Source organism: Microcaecilia unicolor, chromosome 11, assembly GCF_901765095.1.
Source record: "Microcaecilia unicolor chromosome 11, aMicUni1.1, whole genome shotgun sequence".
Classification (NCBI taxonomy): domain Eukaryota; kingdom Metazoa; phylum Chordata; class Amphibia; order Gymnophiona; family Siphonopidae; genus Microcaecilia; species Microcaecilia unicolor.
Genome location: NC_044041.1, coordinates 100,742,362 through 100,763,251, shown reverse-complemented (window position 1 = coordinate 100,763,251; position 20,890 = coordinate 100,742,362). Strand labels below are relative to the sequence as shown.

Genomic DNA, 20,890 nt, shown 5'->3' with positions numbered 1-20,890 from the left:
CTACCTTACCGCCCGTCCTGGTGGTTTAGTGGCCTCTGCGGCTGCAGGGTCAGGAAAGAATCCCACTTTTTCCTGCCTGCTGCTGCTACTCTGTCTCCGGCGCTCTCTGCTTTGATCTTCTGTGCTGTGGAAGCCGCCACCATGTTTCCCAAAATAGCTGTCAAGACTTTGGTGGCAGTCTTGGCAGCCATTTTTATATTTCAACGGTTTTTATTGATGATAATAAACATTGTAAACATAATCAATAAATTCAAACACTTCGTTAACCTAAGAACAGGTCACTGTTGCGTACATACATCGTAACTGCATCATCAATATTTTCTATCATCATTTTCTCCCCCCCCCCCCCCCCCCCCCCCCCGGTTTAACATCTTCACAATGATCTTCTTACTTCATAGCGTCTAGTCTTTCCCAATATCTATTACAGGACTATACCCATTTACATCCTGGAGTGCTTATCTCCTACACGCCCCATTTGCTAAGGCATTCCAAGTTTATTTAGCACCGCACTTCGTGCTTTGTGGGAGATATTTTGCAAATACTTAATCCATATATTGATAAACTCCTTTCTTTTCTTTGGATTACCATAAACCGTCCTAGCCTCCCAAAGCATTAATTCATGCAACCTATTTCTCCAGTACCAAAAGGAGGGTGGATCTTCTTGCATCCAGTGTCTAAGTATGCATTTTTTCCCCACTGCATATGCCTTGCATAAAAATAGCTCCATATGTCTGTCTGATATCCCATATGCATCCCCTTTGTTCAACAACACTCCTCTCCAAGAGGGGAGTAATCTTTGCCCTATAAGATGTTCAAGATAGTTCTGTATCGCTCTCCAAAATAGTTTTATTCTAGCACATCTCCAGAATGCATGCAAAAAGGTATTACTTTCTCTATTACACTTGGAGCATTGAGCTTCGCCTATCCATCCCGCTCTTGCTGCTTGTTTTTGTGTTGTGTATCCCCTATGTATTACCCTATATTGACTCTCCTGTAACTCTGCCCCGCCTACTTGTTTTGGTATATCTTTTATCAATTTTGCAAAATTTATTCCTTTCAACTCATATCCCAGATCTTTGCTCCATGCCTCTTTAAGTATCTCGTAGGTACGGGGGGGACTAAGTGATACCAAAGCTCTATGTAAACTCGATATTGATACCTGCCCGTGTGCATCTCCCCTTAAAAATTCACGAAGCCTACAACCAAGCTTCGTGCCTATTGCTTCTTGATCCATACTGAACCAGTAATGATGTAGTTGTCTATATGAGTAATAATCCTGGTTGGCTAGAGACAGTCTCTGCTGCAGATCCTGAAAGCCAGACAACCCTCCCTCCCTCATTTACTAGGTGTTCGAGCAAGGTAATCCCCACCCTCGACCATCTATCAAATATACCTTTCTCCATTCCCGGTGGAAAGTCCCCATTCCCTCTCAGTGGAAGCTGATCACTAACATTGGGGTTTTGCTTCCACATCTGCATGAGAGATCGCCAAATGCTTCTCAGTGGCTGTAGCAATATGCTTTTCCGAAACTTTAATGGTAAATTTTTTGTTTTAGCCTGCAATATGAAATTCAAGTGCCAGGGCCCAAATAGTGTTCCCTCCCATCTAGTCGGCGTATACTGGTTTGTATTGAGCAGCCAATCCCTAAGATGTCGCAACAGGCATGCTTGATTATATCGTTTTATACAGGGTAATCCCACTCCACCCTGCACCCAGCCATCATACAGATATTCGAAATGAACTTTTGATTTCTTCCCCCCCCCCCACAGGAACTTCCGAGTTATCCTATTTAACTTTCTTATGAATTTACCCAGTATATGTAGTGGCAAAACCTGCAATATGTAGAGCCACCTTGGGAATATAATCATTTTAAATAAATTGATTCTGCCTATTAAGGACAGGGGCAAGTGGTTCCATCTCTCGAGAGATCTGCTGGTGTCCTGTAACAACTTTTCTATATTGATTTTATATAGATTAGTAGTATCCATAGTCAAGCGCACTCCCAGGTATCTGAACGATTCCTCCGCCCATTTTAACGGAAGTTGTCCTTGCCATTCTCTAACGTGGTCTCCCTCCCTCTGCATAGCTTCAGACTTCTCTAGATTTAGCTTAAAAACGGAAAAGTCGCCATACTCTGCCATACACTCAATGAGAGCTGGCAATGATACCTCTGGCTGAGTCACATGTGCTAATAAGTCATCAGCAAACGCTGCTATTTTAAAAGTTTCTGTGCCCATCCTAACTCCCTGTACATCGGGTGTTTGTTGAATATTTCTAATCAATGGGTCTAATGTTAATACAAATAATAAAGGCGATAGTGGGCATCCCTGCCTTGTTCCCCGACAAATGAGGAAGGGAGGGGACAATATTCCATTCGCCCACACCTGGGCTTGTGGAAGATAGTATAATGCTCTAATTGCCTCCTGGAAAAACCCTGTTATTCCATACGCATCTAACGTTCCAAACAAAAAGTCCCATACTACCCTGTCGAATGCCTTTTCGGCATCGAAGCTGACCAGCACTGACAGTGTAGCTCGCTCCGACACCGCCTCCAATGTTACCAATATCTTTCTCACATTTTTTGTAATATTTCAACCCTGTACAAATCCCACCTGTGAGTCCTCAATAATATCTGGGAGAATTCGCGATAATCGATTTGCTAAAACTTTGGCAAATAGTTTAGCCTCATAATTGAGTAGCGAAATTGGCCTATAAGATTCTGGTTTCTGTGTGTCCCGTCCAGGTTTTGGGAGCACGATGATCTGGGCTGTCCTCAGGGAGATGGGCATTTGTTTTTCTTGCACTATGGCATTAAACATTAATGTGATGGGTACCACTACTTTGTCCCTCAACATTTTATAAAATTCTCCTCTATACCCATCTGGTCCCGGTGCCTTCCCCAAAGGTCCCTGCTGTATAGCCCATGATACTTCATCTTCCGTTATGGGGGCATTTAACATATCTTGGCTCTTTATATCTATTCTCGGAAGATTTTGTCCCTCCAGATACATTTCGCTATCAATCGGAGGTGGATCCGGGACATCGTACAGCTGCCTATAGTAATCTTGCAAAATTCTGTTTATTTGGGCATCTTTATTTTCTAAAGTTCCATTAGATGAATATAGTGCGTTTATTTTATGGGGGCCTTGCCTAGGTTTTGCTAACCTAGCCAACATCTTTCCACCTCTGTTAGCATATTTATATAATTGATATCTATAAGAAACATAGTTGTGTTTGGCCTTACTATGAAGCCTCTCATTAAGGGTTTGCTGCAGTTCTAAAAGTTGGGCTTTTAGTGTGACAGTATGTTGGCGTCCATATTCCCGCCGTACCCGTGTTATTTCCTTCTCTAACCAAATCTGTTCCTTTTCCCATGCCTTTTTTTGATGGCTGGTGTATGCGATTATCTCTCCCCTAAGTACTGCCTTTGCCCTGTCCCAGTAAAGTATAGGAGTTTTCGTGTGTGCCTGATTGGTGTCTTGGAACTGCTTATACTTTTTAAGTATAAAATCTCGGAATCCCTGATCTTTGTATAACCGAATAGGGAACCTCCACCGGAACTGTCTGACCTCTCTCTCCAAAGGCTCCCAGACGGTCATTACCATTGCATGATCTGATATTTTAATGGGGCCTATTTCTGCACTACATATTTTAGTAAATATTGAACGAGAAATAAATATGTAATCAATCCTCGACATGGTGGCATGTGCGCGAGACAAGTGAGTATAGTCACGCTCTACTGGATGCAATGTTCGCAACACATCCACCAGGTCCAGGACCTCACTTAACACATCCAGTCCTCTGGACTCCGTCCCCGCTCCTCTTCTTCCCCCCTGTGATCTATCCAGTGTGGGATCTACCACTGCATTGAAATCTCCCCCGACTAGTATGGGTGTTCCTTCAAAACTTGTTAAATGGTGTAAAAGTTGTTTATAGAAAGCTTTGTTATACGTGTTAGGAGAATACACATTACATACAACTACTGGTTGACGTTCTACGGTTAAGTGTACCATTACAAATCTTCCCGCATCGTCAGCTATTACTTTGTGTGTAGTAATTTGCACCCCTTTCTTGATTAAAATTGACTCCCGCTTTTTTAGCCTGCGCTGGGGATTCATAATATGAGCCCACCCACCAACGGCATAATTTCTCATGTTCTTTGGCATTTAAATGCGTTTCTTGAAGTAATGCTATTGACACCTTTTGCTTGTGGAGTGCTTGGAGTACCTTCTGCCTTTTTATCGGCGAAGAAATACCTCCCACATTCCATGTCACTACTTTAAGGGCCATCAGGTGATATCGTAAGTTAGCTGTAATGTTACCTTGATATCTTCTCTGACTGAGCGGGGAGGGCATCCCAGCCTATACCCCCCCCCCCCCCCCCTGTAGTTGATCATGTTTCCACATGGGTATTCTCCTCGTGTGACACTTACTGTGTTGCCTGTATTCCCCTGTTCCTCTTTGACCATGAAGTTCTTGCTCCTCATTATCCCTCCCCCCTCCCCTCCCCCATACTACCCAACCTCCCCATATTCTTATTAGCACCTATAGTGCTCTACTTCCGTGCTTCCGACCCGGGATCCCATCTAGACCAACCTTGTTTATATTTTATTTGACCCCTTCCCCCTCATTTTACCTTACTAACTTTACAAACAATATCAACAACTACAAAACTTTATAACTCGGCATCAAATAGTCACTGGCCTCCTCACCACTTCTGCTCCTCCTCCTACTGTAGTACCAGTCTCTCTTTTATTATCCACCGCACTATTCAGGTATTGCTCGACGTTCTCGGCCTTTCATCCTCCAGCCGGTCCACAAATGCTTGAGAGGCTTCCACTGTATCACAAAATCTGACACAGCCATTGTGCTGGATTCTTAATTTTGCTGGGTACAATAAACTGAACCTTATCTGCATTTTATGTAGTCGCCCACAAATCTGCGAGTATTGTTTGCGCTGGAGGGAAACTTTGGTAGAATAGTCCTGAAAGCACAGTATCTTATGTCCATCCACTTCCAGCTTCTCTCCTTTCCGAAGAGCTGTTAACACGTCCATCTTATGTTGATAGTGGAGCATTCGCAATATGACCACTCTTGGCCTTGTGTTAGTCTCTTTTCTTGGACCCAAACGATGTGCTCGTTCTATCTTGAGTGGCCCCGCGGTACTTTGGTTAGTCAAAATCTTGGTGAGCCATGGCTCCAAAAAACCTCAGTTCCACCTCTGGTATTGATTCTGGTATGCCTACCAGCCGAAGATTATTCCTTCGAGATCGATTCTCCAAGTCGTCCACTTTATCTTCCAAGGTTGTCACCATAGCTTGGAGATGTTCGATGGATTTCGAGGCCTCCTGCGAGGAGGTTTCCACCTCCCCCAGTCTCTGTTGAACCTCCTGGAACTCGTTAGTAAACGTGGTGATTCTTTGATCCATTCCTTCAAGCTCGTCAATTATTTGCTGTAATTTGTTGTTCATGGTTTCCTCCACCGCCATTTTTACCTCCATGACAATTTCCGTGGCCCAGACGGAACTCACTGATGGTGACGGTGGGGAATTTTTGTCTGCCATCTTTGTGCCCCCGCTCTTATTCTTCTCCGGCTCTTCCCTGGAGCTTCTGGTCGCCATACAATAATACTGGAGGCAGCTATAGTCTATTTGACTGATTTAATACTGTTCTTTGTTCCAGTTTCTCAGCTGCAGTGAGTTGGCTCGGCTATTTATTATGTGCTGGATATTGTTTTATTGATCCTTGTCTCTATACTAAGTCTTCCTCTTTCTCTTTATTATTCAGCCGGCATATATTCGTTTTCAGTGACTGGTGCTGTATCCCTTGATCTTGTTTTCCTCGTGCTTCTCTGCCCATTAGCACTCCGCCATTTTCTCCAATTATCACGTTACATTGTCCCCTGCTCCTCGTGTCCCACACTCTCATCCATCCTCCGCCGCACCCTCATCTGGCTGCTCCTACTGTCAGTCTCAATCGCCCGCTCCGGAGCACACCAGCGAGACCCTTCTGCCTTTTTGGTTTTCCAGGTCCCCCGCCAGCATCGGGCCCGTAGTACCGCTCCCTGTTTCCCGCTGGCCGCCTCCGGCCCCGGCTCCACGCGGGTGCGGTCGGACGCGCGATCGCTGATTTTCACCGCGCCGTCTTTACTGATCGGCTTCGCGGTTCTCAATTGTGCGTTTGGGACTTTCTTCTACAAGAGCCCATCTACTCCGTCTTGTTCTGGGGGTTGGAGATGTTAAAATCGATGGGATCCCTGGTCGTTGCCTGCGGGAGCTCACATTGCAGCGGCCATCTTGGCCAGCAGCTCCACCTTGGCAGCCATTTTTAAAATACAGCTGGGCCATCTGCGGCACAGAAAAGTGGAGCGCGCCGGAGAAGGAGTAGTGGCAGCAGGCAGGAAAGAGTGGGATTCTTTCCTGCAGCCGCAGAGACCACTACAGGGTGGGCGGCAAGGTAGCAGTACATGGGAGGAGGATGGCGGTATTGCTGTGTGGGGGGGAGGGGTAAGTAAGGGTAAGCATGTCAGTCTCTGGCACCCCCAAATGTTGGTGCCCCCTGCCATGCATACCCTTGCTTACCTCCCCCCCCCCCCCCCCCCCCCCAATCGAGGAGGTATTTTAGCAGAGGGCAGCAGAGGTCCTACTACTTTCAAAGGTGTGCATATCCTCTCCCCACATCCCTGCCCTCCCACTCTTCCAAATCAGGGACCTTGTTCTTTTCCAGGACAACGGAGGGCCCAAAAGTCCCCAGTAAGCTCAGCAGTCAAAACAATCTTTTGACTAACTCCAAGAGAGCATAGCTTCATTCTCTTTAACTATCCCAGATGATTTGCTGGGTAGGAAAGAGTTCAAATATTTTCTAAACAAGGTGGCCCCTTGTAACCTCAGACTAGTGGGTTCTAAAAATAGTCCGGATAGGTTAGTCTACAATTAGAAAGATTTCCTCAAGATTGCCCACCGACAGCATCCAGGTTAAGCTCACAGCATCAGAAATTGCTTACAGAAAAACTCTTCCCTCTTATAGGCCAATACAGTTGAACCCATCCCACTAGGGGAAAGAGGGATGAGATTTTATTCTAAATACTACTTATCAGAAAGAAGACAGAGGGTATTTTTGTCCCATTCTAGACCTGAAGAGTCCTGAACATATATCTGACCAGACAAAAGTTCAAGATGGTTTCCTTAGGCATCCTGATTTGCGTGATTCAGAAAGATTGGTTATGCTGTCTGGACTTGAAGGATGCTTATATCCATATACTTCCTAGGATGTAACTCAGATTCCAAGTAGGGAAACATCATTTCCAGTATCAGATTGTCCTGTGTCGGTTATAGGTGAGCCCTTAGGTTCCCTGAGGCCCCACAAGACCTCAGAGGACAGCCGCGCACCCCGAATCTTCACCCGCGGCGACCGCCGTTCACCAAGGGTTGAGCCCCCAGCTGCAGGCGGCCAGCAGGACTGCTGGAACCGCGGGGTGACGGCCGGCCTGGCTGGTAGTCAGCAACTCAGTCTCTGAAGGACAGCTAGCAAGGGCGGCTAGCACTGAAAGGACACAGTCTCCGAGAGTGGCTAGCAAGGACGGCTAGCAATGAAGATGGAGCCAGTCTCTGAGGGTGGCTAGCAAGGACGGCTAGCAATGAAGATGGACCCAGTCTCTGAGGGTGGCTAGCAAGGACGGCTAGCAAGGAAGATGGACCCAGTCTCTGAAGGTGGCTAGCAAGGACGGCTAGGCAATGAAGATGGACCCGGTCTCTGATGGTGGCTAGCAAGGACGGCTAGCACTGAAGATGGACCCAGTCTCCGAAGGTGGCTAGCAAGGACGGCTAGCACTGAAGATGGACCCAGTCTCCGAAGGTGGCTAGCAAGGACGGCTAGCAATGAAGATGGACCCAGTCTCTGAAGGTGGCTAGCAAGGACGGCTAGCACTGAAGATGGACCCAGTCTCCGAAGGTGGCTAGCAAGGACGGCTAGCACTGAAGATGGACCCAGTCTCTGAAGGTGGCTAGCAAGGACGGCTAGCAATGAAGATGGACCCAGTCTCTGAAGGTGGCTAGCAAGGACGGCTAGCAATGAAGATGGACCCAGTCTCTGAAGGTGGCTAGCAAGGACGGCTAGCAACCAAAGAACACAGTCTCCAAAGAACAACACTCCCCGATCCACTGCGTCGGCTCCTGACATTAGAAACGGAAGCCCTGAATGCTTCCCGTTCTGAGGTTTAAATTCCCCGCCTGTCCATCCCCTCCCTGGAAGAGGAGCCAATCCCTCCGGCCCTGACAGGCAAGGAGCGCCCGGATTGGCAGGCCTGCCTAGCAGGCGGAGTCTCTCTTTTCATGCGCCAATCCGGCGCGAGTGGGCGGGGCTTGCCCGCTGGTCCGCTCTGGCCAGGGAGACGACGACGCCGGCGCCGCCATCTTGGCCGGCGTATTCCCTTCTCTGAGGCCGGCGTTCGCTCCAGCGGATCGCCGGCCTCGGACCGACCCGCGGCAGCGCCGGCCCCGTCGGCGGCTCGTCTTCGCCGCACTGGGTCCCGCGGGCTCCGTTGACCATTGCTCCCCGCCGCGGGAGCCCAGGTAAGGGCCCGGGACGGGACACAGATACTGCCATTTGGTCTTGTCAGCACCGAGAGTCTCCGCTTAGAGGAAATAAGAAGCAGATGTGTACTATATAAGGTCCATTAGTCTATCCATGTTACCTCCTAGTAGAGTACTTTTGATTCAATTTCTTGGCTTTTCTCAGCCGTGCAATCTAAGAACCATTTGTACTAATCTCAGGCACTCTTGAGTGTTACTGTTTTGGCCAGTTATTAAATTTTTTAATCCCCCAATTTTATTTTCTCAGGAGAGCTCTACCAATATATTTTTCCCATGTTCTCATTTCTACATTCTTATTTACCCTATACATTATTATTATTTCAAATAACCCTGTGGCTGAATGTACTTAAGAACAGAAACAATTCACATATAACAATCTTTATATTATAAACCACCTATACTGAGAAATGTTCCCTGATAACAGAGCTGAGCCAGGTGATTATGCTCAGTTGTATCCAAGTACTAAAAATCTTTCTCTCAAAAAGATAACTCCATTCAGGCTTCTCCTATAGAGGAAATTTAAAGGAAATGAGAATTTAGAAGTGTCAGCCCAAGATAAAATGTATGTCATATCTTTTAACATCTTCGGAACTATCAACGCTTTGGTCTTGTAAAATTCTGTTGCCTTGAGATTCAAATCCATGCAGTTACCTCTTTATTTCAAAATCATTCCATTGTGCCTTGGAGTTGGGATGTAAAATTTGTTTGGTATGCAGAAGTTCTAGGTTTCTCCTTCTCTCTTAGGGAACAATGTTAAATATTTGTCCTGTGTACTCCTGAAGTAGTAGTCAGTAAGTGGTGGTTACACTGAAGGGTACCTTGGAACATTTGCATAGAGCTCTGATACATAGGCTGATAATTCTATTATGTATTGCATTGTGTTGACATACTATGCCATACATTGTATTGTTTGAATATTTTTACTGCTGTAATTGTTGCTCATGTTTGATTTATTCTTACTGTACAGTACCTTGAGGGGGCCCTTTTACTAAGGTGCGCCGAAAAATGGCCTGCGCTGGTGTAGGTGCGTGTTTTGGATGCAGGTAGGTCCATTTTTCAGCGCGCCTGCAAAAAAAAAGACCTTTTTTGTGGCCAAAAATGGACGTGCAGCAAAATTAAATCCAGCACATGTTCATTTTTGGCATGAGACCTTACTGCCACCCATTGACTTAGCGGTAAGGTCTTGCGCGTTAGGCAGGCTGTAATCGACAGCATGCGTACTCTGCCGATTACCACTGGGTAAGTGCCACACAGTAGAAAATTTCTAACGCGTGTCATAAATGGAATTATCGCCCGGGTACGTGGTAGCCGAGCGGTAGTTCCAATTTGATGCGTGTTGTATGCGTGTAGGCGCCCTCAAGTGAATTTCTTCAAAAAGGCAGTAAATAAATCCTAATAATTAAAAATAAATAAATTCAACATCCCTGTGTATATATGTTCCTCCAAATCCTTAGAGTACCATGCTTGCTGTGCTACTATCCAATTTACTATAATGGTTGGACGTGTTGGTAAGGGTTGGAACTTGGAGTGCTGCAGCAACTCCTTAGGGTGTAGGCTTCCATTATACATTGTTTAAAAACCAAATTTCCCACTATATCTTGTGTTCTATGATTCAGTTAACGCTAACATCCACTAGGTGTCAGTATTTGCTTTCTGCTGCTTGCATGGATGGAACATACACCTGCTTCCAAAGGAAGTTGTTGGGGGTTTTTTTGTTTTTTTAAACAGTGTCCAATAATTTCTCTCCAGGCCAGTTCTTGCCCCTTTAACCAACCTTGATGGACCCAGGTCTAGCACATATGTGGCATAAGTAGTGTGAAAGTAATGAAATGTAAAGCAGTTACTGATATGTAGCAGAGGTATTCTGCACAGCAGATTCAAATGTGGCTTATTGTTTCCTGCTTTTCCATGGAAAATGAGACATCAATTCAAGTTGTGTAGTCAACCCAAGTAGGTTAGTTGTATATTTTGATTAGCTGTTAGCTTTTCTTGTTTGTTTGTTGTTTTTTTTTTTTTGGGGGGGGGGGGGAGTTTTGCAGATTTGGAATGTTAGATCACTGCTTGATATATACCCATTATAGCATTGGTATGGCATGGCATCACAAAAACAGCCCCAGTAGCCAGTCATGTTGCACCTCTCATTCAAGGTCTGGATTATTTTAGAATACAGTAGTAACTATCTGCAAACAAATATATTAATGGTTTGATTTTGTTTTTTAGGTCCAACAATGAAATTGAAGAGGCCTATTGTATTAAAGATGTACAAGGACCAAATTGATAGCTTTTACATGGATGCAGTGACCCCTACTACCCTAGAAAATATGCTTCCACCAAAGTAATCTAATCTGTTAAGGATTTAGGCTTGGGGGGGGGGGGGGTGTTTTTTCCCTAATTGCACAGATGGTTTGAAACAAAATACTGGAAATTTTTGATGGGCTTGGCTCATGAAGTACATAGTGTAGAGTGAATATTGCTTTGGACAAGATTTTATTTTTATACCTTTACATGTAGTCAGAGCTTTGTTTATACATTGAATTGTGCCACTTTAATGTGTATTTTACTTGAGTTGGCCACTGTACTTGAGGCCGCATTATGAGCTGACATCACTTGCTCTAATAACGAGCCCCATATGCACTGCACTGCTGTTATTACTAGGCATTGTATTAGAGAAAGATCTTGATCATTAAATACATAGGACATGCTCCTTCCACATATTTATTACTATAAATATTGTAATTTGTGCTTATTTTGTATAGGTTAGTGTAACAATTCAGTTTTTTATTATGTAAATGAGTAATTTATTTGTTTTTCACTAAAACTTATTTTGGATGAGGTGGGGTGAGGAGTTCTGATTTGAATGCATAAGCAGTAAACAAGAGCTATGCAGTTTTCCTATTTGGTATTTTTATTTAGGGATAGGGAGGCTAGAAAAGCAAATTAAGAAATACTTTTCTCAGTTTGACCCGAGTTTCTGCTCCTAGATTGAAAGTCTAGATTTTTACACATGGCAATCCTAAGGAGCAAATAGTATTCCTTATCTTTCTAATGATACAGGCTTAAGTTGAAGATCAAACAACCCAGACTAAAAGTGCACAGGCTTTGGATGGGAGTAATCAAATTAAAAATATTTAACACAGTGGGACCAAACTCTTATTTTCAGTGTTTTGTGTTACTGTTCAATTAATATCCCAGTTCTACCCAGAGAAAAGCAGATAAAGACCATATGGCCTATCGAGTCTACCTATCCATATCATCTATTCTCCCAATCACTCAGACATCCTATGTACTTGTCCCAAGCGCTCTTGAATTCAGATACTGTTTTCATAACCACTTCCACCAGGAAGCTGTTCATGAATTCACCAGCCTTTCCATGAAGAAGTATTTCCTCAAGTTACTTCTGAGTCTATCCCTTTTCACCTTCATCCTATGCCCCTCTCATTCCAGAGCTTTCTTTCAATTGAAAAACCGCCTTCTGTGCATTTATGCTGCATAGGTATGTAACTGTCTTTCTCCGAGGACAAGCAGGCTTCTTGTTCTCACGACTGGGTAGGCGTCCACGGCGGCCCCAGGAACGGAAATCTTCCATAGCAACTAAAGTTTGCTAGAGCCTTCGAGCATGCGGGTGCGCGCACTGCGCGAGAGCTCCGATCAGTTCTTTTCTTTCTGCGGTGAGAGAGTGACTGCTTGCGGTCTCTCTCCATTCGGCCCGAAAAGAGCCTTCGTTTTTCGACGTTTTTCGTCCTTCTTTGCCTTTTTCTCCTTTGTTAGGTTGTTTTCCTTCAAAATTAAAAAAAAAGCCAAAAAACCTTTATTCCCTAGTTTTTGCCCTTTTAAGTTTCCTTTTGCTTCCGTCGCAGCCCCTCATTTTTGTGCCCTTATTTTTGGCATAATCGAGAATTTTGACTTCGCTGCTGCTATTTTTCCATCCATGACATCGAGGACTCCCAGCGGCTTCAAGAAGTGTACTCGGTGCAACCGGGCGATCTAAGGTACCGATCCCTACGTGTGGTGTCTTCAGTGCCTTGGGCCCGACCATTGCACAGACACATGTAAGTTGTGTCTTAGCCTTAAAAAGCGGACACGGGTGTCGAGAAAAGCTCTTCGGGATCGTCTGTTTGGAGCTTTGCCCGGTTCTTCGGCGTTGACATCAGTACCAAGGTCGGCGGCGTCAATATCAGCACCGGAGGCGGGAGCGCAGGTAATGGCTGTCCAGAGACCACCACACGCTGGCAGCAGTGAGTCGTCAAGTGGGTCTCCACCTGCCTCAAAGACTCCTGCTGTGCAGGCCCACCGGGACCAACCACTTTCGGACCCGACCCCGAGGAGGCGTGTGGATTCCAGGTCCTCCTCGTCGGTACTGAGGAGTATCGATGACGTGCATCGAGCGAAGGCTAAGAAGCATCGTCATCGGTCTCCTTTCAAGTACGGTACCGGGGGCACCTGGGCGTTGAAGGATTCGGCACCCGTAAAGCGTTGACGCCGGGAGGAGCGCTCACCCTCCATTCAAGAGGTGTCGGTGCGTTGGTCTCTTGACAGCCCGGTACCACCTCCTCAACCTCCACGGGTTCTGACACCGACTCCTGCACAGACCCCGCAGCCTTTCTCGACAGAGACTCTGGACGAGCGCATCCGAGCCCTTCTAGGTCTTCTGGAAGGGCTGCTGTCAGTCTGTTCCGGTATCCGGGGGTGCTTGCGCCCTCGGTACCGTCGATGGAAGCAGCAGCTGGCTCTCCTCCTGTGGTGAGGTATCCGCTGGTGCCACTTGTGGCTTTGGTTGCCACCCAGGTCGACTCCCCATCGACATCGCTGGAGGGAGCTTCATCAGTGCCAGCACGGGAGTCGACTTCTCAACATCGCCATCGAGGACATGGTTCCTCGGCGTCGAGACAGACTCGGTTTCAGACTGCAGTCAGAGAACTCTTGTCCGACACTGAGGAGGATCCCAGATATTTCTCTTCTGAGGAGTCTTGTGGTCTTCCTTCTAATCCTACGCCTTCACCAGAAAGAAAGCTTTCTCCCCCGGAGAGTCTGTGGCTATTCCCTTCACTGTGGTATTTGAGGATGAGCCCAGGACTGAGATGTTCAAGTTCCTTGATTATCCTTTGCCACCTAAGGAGTCATCTACTGCCAAGGAACTGGATGAAACTGTTAAGTAATCCTGCCATCCCCAAAAAAGCTGAGTCCCAATATTGGATTCATGGAGAACCTGAGTTGATGAAGTTGGTTACCTCACGATTCTATGGTTGTGGATTCCACTCTCAAGAGAGCCAGGCGTTCTAGAGATTTTGCCTCGGCGCCCCCGGGGAGGGAATCTATAACCCTGGACTCTTTTGGGAGAAATGCCTATCAGTCCTCTATGCTTGTGGCCAAAATTCAGTCTTACCAGCTCTACACGAGCATTCACTTCAGGAACACGGTGAACTGGCGGACCTGGTCGATAAGCTCCCTCCAGAGCAGGCCAGGTCTTTTCAGGAGGTGGTCAGGCAGCAGAAGGCGAGTCGTAAATTCCTGTCCAGGGATGCTTATGACTCTTTTGATGTTGCATCCAGAACCGCTGCCCCGGGGGTATAGTGATGCGCAGACTCTCATGGCTGCGTGCCTCTGACCAGGACAATCAAGTCCAGCAGCGGATTGCTGATGTTCCTTGCAGGGGGGTGGGGGGGGGATAACATTTTTGGTGAGAAAGTTGAACAGGTGGTCAATCAGATCACGCAGCGGGAAACCGCTATGGACAATCTCTCCTGCCGGGCACCTTCTGCTTCTAACTTAACTGGTAGACGATTTTCCTGGGAAGGAAGAATGCGCCCTATGCAAAAGCGTGCGCCGAAACAGGCCCCTGTGGCTCCCCAGCAAAAAGCAAGGGACGAGCTTTTGACTGGCTCCAGTTGAGCATAGCTGCCATAAGTGTCCATGCCGGACGATCTGCCGGTCAGAGGGAGGCTAAAATTTTTTCACCAAAGGTGGCCTCTCATAACCTCCGATCGGTGGGTTCTTCAAATAGTCCGGCTAGGATACTCACTCAATTTGATCTCCATACCTCCAAATTGCCCACCGGGAGCTCAGTCCTTCAGCTTCCAGCACAGGCAGGTACTTGCAGAGGAGAACTCTCCGCCCTTCTCAGTGCCAATGCGGTCGAGCCCGTTCCACCAGGGCAAGAAGGGCAGGGATTCTATTCCAGGTACTTCCTTGTGCAAAAGAAAGGGGGGATGCGTCCCGTCCTAGACTTAAGGGCCCTGAACAAATTTCTGGTCCGAGACAAGTTCAAGATGCTTTCCCTGGGCACCTTTCTGCCCATGATTCAGGAGAACGATTGGCTATGTTCTCTGGACTTAAAGGATGCTTATACTCACATCCCGGTACTTTCAATCCACAGGAAGTAACTTCAATTCCATCTGGGAACGCAGCACTTCCAATATTGTGTGCTGCCCTTTGGTCTGGCGTCTGCGCCCAGGGTCTTTACAAAATGCCTGGCAGTAGTTGCAGCGTCGCTACACAGACTGGGAGTGCATGTCTTCCCTTATCTTGACGATTGGCTGGTGAAGAACACCTCTAGAGCCAGGGGCTGTACAGTTCATGCAGATGACTCTTCAACTCCTGGAGCACCTTGGGTTTGTTATAAATTACCCAAAGTCCCATCTTCTTCCAGTTCAAAAACTATAATTCATAGAAGCTCTGCTGGACTCACAGACGGCTCATGCCTATCTTCCTGAGGCGAGAGCAGACCATCTTCTGTCTCTAGTTTCTATGGCCAGTGTGTCTCAGCAGATCACAGCTCAGCAGATGTTGAGAATCCTAGGCCACATGGCCTCCACAGTTCATGACACCCATGGCTCGTCTTCACATGAGATCAGGTCAATGGACCCTAGCTTCCCAGTGGTATCAAGCTACAGGGGCTCTAGAGGATGCAATCCAGCTGTCCACCGATTTTCACAATTCTCTTCAATGGTGGACAGTTCGATCCAATTTGACCTTGGGACGTCCTTTTCAAATTCCTCAGCCACAAAAGGTGCTGACAACGGATGCATCCCTCGTGGGGTGGGGAGCCCATGTCGATGGGCTTCACACTCAAGGACTTTGGTCCCTCCAGGAAACGGGTCTTCAGATCAATCTTTTGGAGTTGTGAGCGGTCTGGAACGCTCTAAAAGCTTTCAGAGATCGGCTGTCCAATCATATATCCAAATTCAGACAATCAGGTTGCGATGTATTACATCAACAAGCAGGGGGCACCGGATCTCGCCCCCTGTGTCGGGAAGCTGTCCAGATGTGGCTTTGGGCTCGCCGTCACAGGATGTTTCTCCAAGCCACATATCTGGCAGCCATAAACAGTCTGGCCGACAGGTTAAGCAGGATTATGCAACCTCACGAGTGGTCACTGAACATGGGCATAGTCCGCAAGATCTTCCGAGCGTGGGGCACCCCCTCGGTGGATCTTTTTGCCACTCAGATCAATCACAAAGTCCCTCAGTTCTGTTCCAGGCTTCAGGCCCGCGACAGACTAGCGTCAGATGCCTTTCTCCTTCATTGGGGAACAGGCCTTCTGTATGCGTATGTTCCCATACCTCTAGTAGGGAAGACTTTGCTGAAACTCAAGCGAGACTGCGGAACCATGATTCCGATTGCTCCTTTCTGGCCCCGTCAGATTTGGTTCCCTCTTCTTCTGGAGTTGTCCTCAAAAGAACCATGGAGATTGGAGAGTTTTCCAACCCTCATAACTCAGAATGAGGGGGCGCTTCTACATCCCAACCTCTGGCTCTTATGGCCTGGATGTTGAGAGCGTAGAATTCGCTTCCTTGGGTTTCTCTGAGGGTGTCTCCTGAGTTTTGCTTGCTTCCAGGAAAGATTGCACAAAGAAGTGTTACTTTTTCAAATGGAGGTTTGCCGTCTGGTGTGAGAGCAAGGCCCTAGATCCGCTCTTGTCCTACACAGACCCTGCTTGAATACCTTCTACACTTGTCAGAGTCTGGTCTCAAGTCCAACTCAGTAAGAGTTTACCTTAGCGCAATTAGTGCTTTTCATTGTCGTGTGGAAGGTAAGCCGATCTCTGGTCAGCCTTTAGTTGCTCTCTTCATGAGAGGTTTGCTTTTGTCAAACCTCCACCAGTGTCATGGGATCTCAACGTCGTTCTCACCCAGCTGATGAAACCTCCTTTTGAGCCACAGAATACCTGCCATCTGAAGTACTTGACCTGGAAGGTCATTTTCTTGGTGGCTGTTACTTCAGCTCATAGAGTCAGTGAGCTTCAAGCCTTGGTAGTGCATGCTCCTTATCTAAAGTTTTATCACAACAGAGTAGTCCTCTGCACTCACCCTAAGTTCTTGCCGAAGGTGGTGTCGGAGTGCCATCTGAACCAGTCAATTGTCTTGCCAACATTTTTTCCCCGTCCTCATACCTGCCCTGCTGAATGTCAGTTGCACACCTTGGACTGCAAGAGAGCATTGGCCTTTTACGTGGCGCGGACAAGCCCCTTCACACAGTCCGCCCAAATGTTTGTTTCTTTTGACCCCAACAGAAGGGGAAACGCAGTCGGGAAACGCACCAGTTCCAGTTGGCTAGCAGATCGCATTTCCTTCACTTATGCCCAAGCTGGGCTGACTCTTGAGAGTCATGTCACGGCTCATAGTGTTAGAGCCATGGCAGCGTCGGTGGCCCACTTAAAATCAGCCACTATAGAAGAGATTTGCAAGGCTGCGACGTGGTCATCAATCCACACATTCACATCTCATTACTGCCTTCAGCAGGATACCTGACGCGACAGTCTGTTTGGGCAGTCGGTGCTGCAGAATCTGTTCGGGGTTTAGAATTTATTTATTTATTTATTTATTTGACATTTATATCCCACAGTATTTGCACCCATAGACAGGCTCAATGTGACGTACAACAATTAATAAACAAACAATAGTACAAAGTACAGTAGACAAGGTCATAGGAGAGAGAGAAAACAACAAAGGAGGAAGAGGAAGGGAGGGGAGGTGATAAATCAGCACGGAAGGAGTCGTGGCCTAAAAGGGTATGGCACCTGTAGGGTTCTTAGTGTAAGCACTGCTAAAGAGGAAGGTCTTGAGCCGCTTCTTGAAGGTCAGGTGATCGGAAGTGAATTTAACCTCTCGAGGCAACCCGTTCCACAATTGAGTGCTGAGGTAAGGAAAAGAGGAACCATAGATGGTCTTATATTTGAGGCCATGAGGGGCAGGGTAGTGGAGGTTGCGGTACGAGCGGGCCGACCTTAGGGAATTCCTGGGCGGTAGGTTAATGAGAATGTCCATGTAGGAAGGGGCATCGCCATAGATGATTTTGTGCACCAATGTGCAGGTTTTGAATGCGATGCGGTCCTTCACAGGAAGCCAATGTAGCCGCTCGCGCAACGGCCTCGAACTGTCAAATCTAGATTTGCCGAAGATAAGTCGAGCTGCTGTATTCTGAGTTGTTTGCAATTTTTTTAGGAACATACTTGCACATCCCCCGTAGATGCTATTGCGGTAATCAAGGCAGCTAATCACCAGGGACTGGACAAGACTGGAATACATCTTGAGGGAAGTATGGCTTGATACGCTTAAGCCTCCAGAGAATAGAACATTTGCTTGACTGTAGAGTGTAAATGCTGCTCTAATGTCAAAGATCTGTCAACCAGTACTCCCAAGTACTCCAACTCCACCCCCCTAGGCCCATTTTATTCTGTTCCAGGCTGCAGTTTGTTAGATGTTCTAGTTCGTAGGTCAATCTTTATGTTCTTGCCATTGCGAGGCCCAATTGACCTTTTTGTTGTTTTTGAGTGAGCCGGGGAGCTAGGAATACCCCAGTCGTAAGAACAAGCAGCCTGCTTGTCCTTGGAGAAAATGAAGATACATACCTGTAGCAGGTATTCTCCGAGGACAGCAGGCTGATTGTTCTCACATACCCGCCCTCCTCCCCTTTGGAGTTGTCCTTCTCCTTGTAATTGCTTTGTTATCGAACTGATCAGGGCTCTTGCGCGTTGGGCGGGAAGATGGTTGCGCGCCCGCGTGCTCGAAGGCTGTAGCAAACTTTAGCTGCTATGGAAGATTTCCGTTCCTGTGGACGCCGTCCCAGTCGTGAGAACAATCAGCCTGCTGTCCTCGGAGAATACCTGCTACAGGTATATATCTTCATTTTACTTCAATACACACAAAATGGGAAGTGTTAACCACTGTGCAGAATGAGTACAATGGGCAGACTGCCCTGCTCTCCAAAACTTAAAAGCGTACCTCTTGTCAATGGCCAAAAACTGCTTAAAACATTTAATTTAAAAATTACATTCAGGTTCATTTTGTCTTTTAGTCGTCATAAATATAATCCCTAGAGTTCAGTCTCTGGTGAAATAGAAAACCTCTGGCCCTTTAGAATTAAAGGAAAATGATCCCCATATTTGGTTTACAGTTTTTCTTTAACATACAAGAGCATATAAACCAAAGAATACTTTACCCAAGTACAGTACAGGTAATCTAGTAAAAACAGCAGAAGTCACCATTGTCTTGCACTAGATCGCAAATCCAGTTTAAGAACTGTGCTTCAAATTCAAATGAAAAACAATATTCACAAAAGTAGTAGAAGTCCAACAGCACGGCCCAGATTTTATCAATTTAATTTTTTTAATCTACTTTCAAGCATTTCCATGCAGATTCTCAGGTACGAGTTCTTTTAACTAAAACAATTTTTGTACTCCATCAAAGTGCTCTTAATTGCTCTGTGTGCCCAGTGTTTGAAGTTATGCTTATCTTACCCATGGTGTACTCCAGAATGGAGAGCTTTTGTGAAAGAAAGCTTCCACGATTGTCATTTTCCTTACTTTTTTATGCCAAGTTAGAAAGTATATAAATGAAATACTCAAGGACAGAATCAAAAATAGATTATGTAGCTACTGTACGTTGTTTTTGATTGATCTATCACCATAACTAAAGTAAAATAATTTAATTTCTTTATTGCTCTTTTACTTTTTGATGTTGTGACAAATCATTGTATCTGAATAATGACAACTCTGAAATCATTCATGGTATTTGTATCTCATTGCATGAATTTTACCCAAGGCAGTCATTTACTGAATAAAAATGGCAAAATAAAAAATTGCTGTACAGTTTCTGTTGTAGTGATTTATGCTAATGACCTGCCTCAGGTTTACTTATTTTTTTTTTCTTTGGGTATAGTTTGCAGCTAATAATGCCTGTTAAGGATTATTCTACCTGTATGCAGAGGAGGAGAGCAGGAGCCAGCTGCACCAGAAGCATCAGCATGCCACTCCCTCTCATTTTTCTCTCTCTCTTCATTTTACTTGTATTCAGTTGGTGGAGACTTGGCAGGCAGCAAGCCTGGGCCCTAAGTGAGGTGCTGAATAGAATGGGAAAGAGGGCAGGAGAAGTGCCAGGGTGAGAGGCCCAGACCATAGGTGAATGGACTATGTACCTCCCAAACCATTTACACCCCTCTTTAATCTTCATGTACCCAACTCAGTCTTATTCCAGTGTGTAAACTAGGTGAAGGGTACACATCCCTCCCATTCACCTGCATGGTTCAGCCAGACTGCCTAAAAAGTGGCCAGAGTTGACTCTGGCACTCTGTACAGGTTTTACTTGATTATACACTGATAGAGACTTGCTGACCTGAACATGTATACCTTGGAGGATAGGAGAAATGGGTGACATGATACAGACATTCAAATATTTGAAAGATATTAAAAAGTATTTAAACTAAACATCAATATCACATCCTTCATGTCTCCTCTCCTCCCCCACCAAAATCCCTCTACATTATACATATTCAGGTCTTCAAATCTGTCTTTTAGCACAAGCCCTGTATGTTTGTTGCCTTCCTCTGAACTGCCTCAAGTTTTTTTGATGTCCTTAGCAAGATGCAGCCTCCAAAATTTAACATAATACTCCAAATGGGGCCTCACCAACAACTTGTACAGGGGCATTAACACCACCTTCTACTGGTTATGCCTTTCTACAGCTAGCATCCTTCTGGCTATGGCCACTGCTCTGTCATATTTTGTTGCCTTAAGATTCTCTGACAGTATCACCTCAAGGTCCCTCTCCCAGTCTCTGCTTATCTGCCCCCTAGTAAATACAGCTCTTGGGTTTCTACACCCCCCTGTCAATCACTCTATACTTGTTTGCATTGAATTTGACTGCCATACATTAGACTTGTCTTCTAATCTTTTTAGATCATTTCTCTTGTTGTCTAATCTTGCAAATCTTCATGTTTGCCAAAAGGTAAACTTCCCCTTCTAACCCTTCTGCAATGCCACTCACAACTATATTGAATAGAATCAGCCCCAGTACCTATCCTTA

At 46.1% G+C, this 20,890-nt stretch overlaps 1 protein-coding gene and 1 long non-coding RNA gene across 5 annotated transcripts in view; one reads left to right on the top strand and one right to left on the bottom strand.

The window, feature by feature from the left end:
• The window catches only part of ACSBG2 (acyl-CoA synthetase bubblegum family member 2), a 246,519-nt gene extending 234,488 nt beyond the window's left edge, over positions 1–12,031 (top strand). For all 4 annotated transcript variants that reach the window (XM_030218100.1, XM_030218098.1, XM_030218101.1 and 1 more), the window contains one exon: positions 10,812–12,031. In XM_030218100.1, coding sequence (XP_030073960.1) covers positions 10,812–10,930 — 119 coding nt within the window. In that variant the 3' untranslated portion in view covers positions 10,931–12,031. The remainder of the gene's footprint in view (positions 1–10,811) is intronic.
• Positions 4,654–19,661, bottom strand: LOC115479847. Its single transcript, XR_003943762.1, has 3 exons — positions 18,722–19,661; positions 15,684–15,687; positions 4,654–4,665 (listed from the first exon to the last, which is right to left on the bottom strand). It is a non-coding gene; the product is annotated as an uncharacterized LOC115479847 (long non-coding RNA).
• Positions 19,662–20,890: the final 1,229 nt, after the last annotated feature.